General features: G+C 24.4%; 2 protein-coding genes across 2 annotated transcripts; both read right to left on the bottom strand.

Moving 5' to 3' along the window:
* Positions 1–2,388: 2,388 nt before the first annotated feature.
* Phum_PHUM023290 (40S ribosomal protein S15A, putative) lies at positions 2,389–3,098 on the bottom strand (the record flags this gene model as incomplete). Its single annotated transcript, XM_002422867.1, has 2 exons — positions 2,389–2,648; positions 2,966–3,098. The coding sequence occupies 2 exons, from the start codon at positions 3,096–3,098 to the stop codon at positions 2,389–2,391; spliced, it is 393 nt and encodes a 130-aa protein (XP_002422912.1).
* A 1,275-nt stretch (positions 3,099–4,373) lies between these two features.
* Phum_PHUM023300 (rho GTPase, putative) lies at positions 4,374–6,562 on the bottom strand (the record flags this gene model as incomplete). The annotated part of the gene is made up of 5 exons (XM_002422868.1): positions 4,374–4,541; positions 4,763–4,784; positions 5,084–5,267; positions 5,412–5,901; positions 6,027–6,562. Coding segments are annotated over 5 exons (1,400 nt in total), but the record flags the coding sequence as incomplete, so codon positions are not given.

A 6,562-nucleotide genomic window follows, 5' to 3' on the forward strand; every position in this document is an offset into this window, starting at 1 on the left:
TATTCCTTTTTCATTATAACAATATATATATATATAAAAGTAATGAATGTTTTTAAAACGCGATAATGGCTACAAAAAAAAAATTAAGAGCAAAGAATAATAATAATAAAATTTAAAAAAAAAAAAAAAAAAAAAAAACCAAATAAAAATTATTTGAATTTTCAAAACAAAAGAAAAAAAAAAAAAGTTCAGTCAACTCGTTCGTTTCCTTTTTCTACAAATGCGTTTTTATTAACCGTAGAAAATTATTAAAGATTTTTTTCTCTCTCTTTTTTTTTTTTTTTTTTTTAAATACTTTTTAAATTATGTGAGCTTTTTAGTTTTTTTTCCCAGCGTGGGTTAACCGGATGTAATTATGAAACACTACAATTAAAGCAAAATTAAATTTGACTAAACTAAAACTATATATGTTGTTTTACCCTACATAACACAATTTAGGCTAAATGTGTAAAACTTGGTTAAAACGTTGGTGCCATTTTTAGCAAATGCCTTAAGCTCAACCTTAACATTAGGAAATACATCCATCCTCATCTTAGATTACTTAATGGAAGACGTTATAAAAGGTACATTCGAAATTTTCAAAAAATTTTCCAACCGAGTTTTCCTTTTCATTAAACAAAAAAATCATTCTTACATTACATGCTATACGATAAATAATTATACAAAACACATTATTAAACATGTCTCTCTCGGTAATTTGACGGCGAATAATAATAATAATAATAATAATAATAATTTAAAAAAAAAAAAGTAACTTTAAATCGATTCATTATTATTAAGGTTTTTTTTTTTTGTTCAGTCGGGTTACTCTTACACAAAGTCGTTCGTACCTTGCAAGGAATGCAGCAATAAAAAAAAAAGACGATCGTTTTTAAGAAGACTTAAATTAATTATGTTTAACTTAACTTGACAACGATCATCTAACGATTCTTCTAATCATACGAAGCAGTAAACAATCATACTACAGAATTGACCAGGTGTAAAAGAGGCGTTTCATTTTTATACATTACATTTTTTTTTTTTTTTTTTAAAGAAAGAAAAAGGTTATTTTGCTCTATTATTATCGATTCGTTTAAATTATTAAATATTAAATTTAAAAAAAAAAAAAAAAAAAGCTTGTTTTTTTTCTTATGAAATTGCATAATCATTAATTAAATTTCACACTTAAAGTAATAATTGACAACTACAAAAAAATGTAGCAAAAAAGAAAAGAAAAGAACAAAAGTTTGCATTAAAAGATGTTGTTTAAGTCAAAATGTAGTAGTAAAAAATTAATAAGTGAAAAAAAAAAAATGTTAGTTGTAATATTAAGTCATTATTATCCTTTTCATTTCACAATGTGTAAAATTGACTGAATTCAGTTAAATTTGCTTAGTAAGTGATTTGATTTAATTTAAAAAAAGACGACTTACCTCCATTGACAGTTGATAAACAATAAATATGTATGATTATGACACAATGTAAAATATGAAAAGGCACACTTTTACGCATTTTTCTCAATAGAATTCTCTCTTCTTCTTCCATTTTTTTTTTTTTTCAATTTAATTCACCATTCGATATAAATAAATCAAACGACAAATTCATTATTTTTTTATAAAAATTATTTGTGATTTTTTTTTTCGATAAAAATAATACGTTATTATTAATTATTATAATTTTCATACACATTTTTTGTAAAAAATAAAACGCACTATCTGATTGAAATAATGATTGACCGCCATGTTTGTTTCGTCAACGGAAACGTACACCTGTGACGGTAAGGTACGCTAAAAGGTTTTTTCCGTAATTATTACAATATAATTAAAAATTAAGTGAATGAAGTTATTTCTTTAAATATTTTAAATATTCGATTAATACGTTTTTTTTAAAATCAACAATAAAAAAACTAAAAACAAAAACCGTTATATGTTAAAACTAAAAAACGTTACATAAACCTCACCAACACTGACTTCGTAAGGCAAACGTACACTGAAAACTATTTAAAAGTTCTTTCTGGAACGCGACACCTCGCGCATGCGCATTTGATTTGATACATACAAAGGAAAGTTAGCGGCCATGTTTTACCTTTTAAAAGTGGCTAAATTTTTTCCTGCTATGTCATAGAGTATATAAAAAAAAGTTGCATTTGCATAACGTACAAAACCAACTTTCCTACTTAAACGTTTAAATTACTCCAATTTATTAAGAAAAAAACATCTCTTTTTGGGCAATTTATTTGAATACAAAACGTTTAGCTTAAAGCGCTAAATATAAATTGATAAATATGTTTCGTAACATATTAATAATTATTGATATGTAAAACAAGTATTAGAGGATAAAAATCAATATACTCAATTTATAATTTTTTTGTTTTATTTTTCATTTTTAAAAACCTTAAAAATAATAAAATTAAAAGAAAAATCCTAAGATTTTGCCTCCAAGATGTTTTCTTCTAGCTTCTTCGTGATCCATTATGCCACCGCTTGTTGTCAGTACAACATAGCCAAATTGTCGAGAAGGTAATAAATTGTTTGTCCATTTTTCAATTTGCGTAATTGGGACGTCAAATCTTGGAGAAATTACTCCACATTTATTTAATCGCCCAGTTAGATTAACAACAATTTTACCAGCTCTATGGTCATCTACTATCTCAAATTCCCCAATGTAACCTAAAATAAATAAAACATATTTAAATTATGTTTAGAGAAATTTTAAAAGTACATTGAATTGGAGTATTCAATTTCAAAATAAATCTGTTGTTCTTTTAAAATTACAAAAAAAAAAAAGATAAACAGATAATACACATATCTTGCAGATAACATTTAAAAAAAATCCCATACCATTAATCAGAACTATATAATATGTACATTCGAAAACTAATGTAATAATACAAGGCATTTAATTAATTGCAATAATTCAAGACATATTAATTTGTGAATAAATGAAAACGTATTGGAATAATTCTATCTGTTTATAAACTACTCACCGTGCTTCATCATAACTGTGAGGAATTTAACTATGACTTTAGAACACGGCCTAATCATAACTTGCCTTTTCCCCCTTTTTTCTGCATTGTTGATTGATTTTAAGGCATCACTTAATACATTCATACGAACCATTTTGCTAAAAAATGAAAAAACAACAGCATGAAAAATATTGCCTCTTACAATAAGAGTACTATTATTGAAACACTTAAAAAAAAAATAAAATGAACGAAAATATATTAATTAATTTACATGAGAAAATTTTAAGAATGTAAATAATATTTATGTAATTTATTAAATTAAAAAATTGTTTTGTATCACAATTATAAGTACATTTGTTAAATTTAAATACGGCAACAAACGTCAATCAATATAGAGGTTAGAAAAATGTTCAATCAAGTCTGTCGTGAAAAATAATCAAAAAACTACGAATAATAATTAATTGATGAAAACTTTAATTATTTAATATTCGTTTTTAATTGTCAATTGAATCGGATGTTTTATTATAAGCATCGTAATACCTTAGATAAAATACACAGCTTGAACAATTACACACTACAGGTTGACCGACATTGAAGAGATTTCCTTTGTCAAAGGAAGACACATAATCGGTCACCGATTTACTTGGCTTGTAAATAAGCCCGCCAAAAATTGTCTACAATATTTTACCCATTTCAAAAAATTTTATTTTATTTTCAAAATATATTGAATTTATAATAAAATTTAGCTTCAACAATACTAAAAATAAATTTTTTTTCTTTTAGAAAAAAAATATTAAAACCTAAACACACCAAAAAAATTATTTTTCAAAAATGTAAATAAATATAAGAAAATGCAAATTAAAAATTTTTTTACTACTTTTTTAATCCATTAAACTCAATATTTAAAAAAAACATTAATAATTATTATTTATTTGAATGATTAAAAGATTTTTTAAATAATTAATAACCTAAAAAGAATATTCTTTAAACTTACCCTGTTCTTAATAATACTTAATAAATTCAAAAAAAAAAAAAAAAATTACTAATGAAATTTGAAAGGTAATTAAAAGGAAAAAAATTATAACAATATTAGATTATAAAAATATAATACATTTTTTTTTTTTTTTTTTTTTACAAAAATTACATTAAACTTTGCATTAAACTCGTTTCATTTAAAACTCAAGCAACTATATAAAATTGTTTAAAATATTTTTAATTTATAAATACCTAATACATTTACTGAGCAATTAATAGGATCTATTAAAAATATAATAATAATAACTAAATATATTTATTATTTTCTATATACATATTATTTTTTATTTAACTTAACAAAATATTAATTTAAAAGCAAAATAATTAAATGTGTCACTTAAAATTACTGAAATACTATTATACGTTTACGTTTTTTTTTTTTTTTTTTAAAAAATTATCTTCCAGACATGTCTGATCTAATAATTTTAATAATAAAATAACCAACAGCTGTTGCTGCTGCTAATGTGATTCCAGCTTTCCATAAAACTTGAGAATCCAAAGGCAAAAATCCAAGTTGTTGCAATTGCCTGGAAATTAAAATTTTAATATATTTGATCAAAAACTATTGAAAAAAAATTAGGTCGACCCAATGGGAAGAAAAAAAAAAAAAAAAAAAAAAAAAGAAAACATGGAACAAATTTCAATTTTCAATTTTCAATCAATCACAATCACAGGGTTAAGAAGCAGGAGTAACATGCAAGTAATTTAAAATCTGAAAAAATCTTGAACCAAAAGTAATGAGTAATTAATATATTTATACCTGGTTTGTTTTCTGCAGAACACAACCCAAGCAGCTTGAAAAGAACTAAACAAAAAATTTATTACAATTAATTAAATTCTTATGTAAATAAACAACATAAGAAAATATTAAAAAAAAAAAAAAAAAAAAATGAAACCGATAAGTTTAAATTTTATTTAAAAATACATATAAACCCTTTAATAAACTTAAATAATATCTAAACTAAATACATAAGTATAAAAATTTTTTGAATTCTTCTTCTTTTTCTTCGAAAACAGAAAAATAATTTTTTCTTTTATTGTGAACTCGGTTTATTAAAACTTCAAGTTTTAATATTAAGTAAATATTTTTTTTTAAATACTTACGGGAAAGCCGCCATTGTTGTAAGTTTTGTGTAAACTTCTTTATAAACTCTGTAATTAGCAGAAAAGGGTTGAGGTGGTGGTAATTTGTGTCTAGAACAAAAAACTTCAGGCTGCATTATATAATCTTGCTTTACTTTAGGTAAATCAGACTTAGAGGCGACTATAAGTACAGGAATTTTTGTTTCTGAAAAATATTTCTAAAAATAAAAGTACAAAAAACAAATATGTATGTAATATAATTAATCAATGTATATATATATATTTCATTAAAACTTATCTTTATTAAGAAAAAATGATGGTGAAGAATAATAATAATGAAATAATAAACTCACCAAATAAACATTAGCAACAAATTCAAAACTTTTGGGATCGTCTACATTGTAAATCAGACAGGCGACATCACATTGAACATCTCTAGCACTCATGATAATTGCCAAATTTTTCACATTTATATCTTTCAATACCAAATATTTTTCCTGGCCATATACTGGAACTACATTGATTGTGCATTGAGATTCAGGCTCCACCTCATCGAGGATATTTGAAATATCTTCAATATTATAACCCAAGAGGCTCAAACAAAACACTGATTTACCAGATCCTGGTGATCCGACTACAAGACACTGATATACATTACGACTTGTTTGTCTTTTTGCAATGTCTAATTTTTTTTCTCTAGTCACATGGATAGCAGATAATTGATTTCCACCCTCTTCGACATTATATCCGAAATAAGCTAAATATTCTAAAGTCTTTGTTATATCGAAAAGTGTAATTAACATCCAATGACATAAAAATCCATTTAAAGTTATCCATTTCTAAAATGAAAAAAATGAAAAAACGTCGTTAATATACATTAATTTATTATTAATTGATAAAATTTCAAAAAAAAATTATTTTTTTTTCAAAAGCTTTTTCTTACATTTTTTTTTGTAGAAGGCACAGTTCTGTGTATTTCCTTTCCCCAAGCTGGTGCTGGACAAGTTGCAAATAAGTTAGCTACTTCTGTAGGACTTAGTGCGCCATCTTTATCTTTATCATGTCTTTCGAAAAGTGCGGTAAAAAATTGTTGGCCTTTATAGGATAATTCAGTTGTGCAACCTGAAGCTATATTTATATGAGGATACAAATAATCTGGTGACATATTTAACTTGTCATCATAACCAAATTTTCTAAGAACAGTCCATATGGTTTCATTACGACCTTTTTGAATAAATAAGCAATGAAGCAATAAGAAACCATTTAGTGTAATCGAATTTTTTTCTAAACCATCATTTAAGTGTTTCCTTATAACCGATTTTACATCCTCAAGTATTTGTGGCTGAAGTGGCACATTAAAGCATCTTTTTTGAAAAAAATTTAACTCACTGTCATTTAAAAGTCCATCATTATCTAAATCACATATTTTAAAAATTCTCGTCAGAGCTTTTTTACACTCCAATGTTAAATCTTTGGTTTCCATTAAATAAAGAGGTGCTG

This window comes from Pediculus humanus, genomic scaffold (assembly GCF_000006295.1).
Source record: "Pediculus humanus corporis 1103172107377 genomic scaffold, whole genome shotgun sequence".
Classification (NCBI taxonomy): Eukaryota; Metazoa; Arthropoda; class Insecta; order Psocodea; family Pediculidae; genus Pediculus; species Pediculus humanus.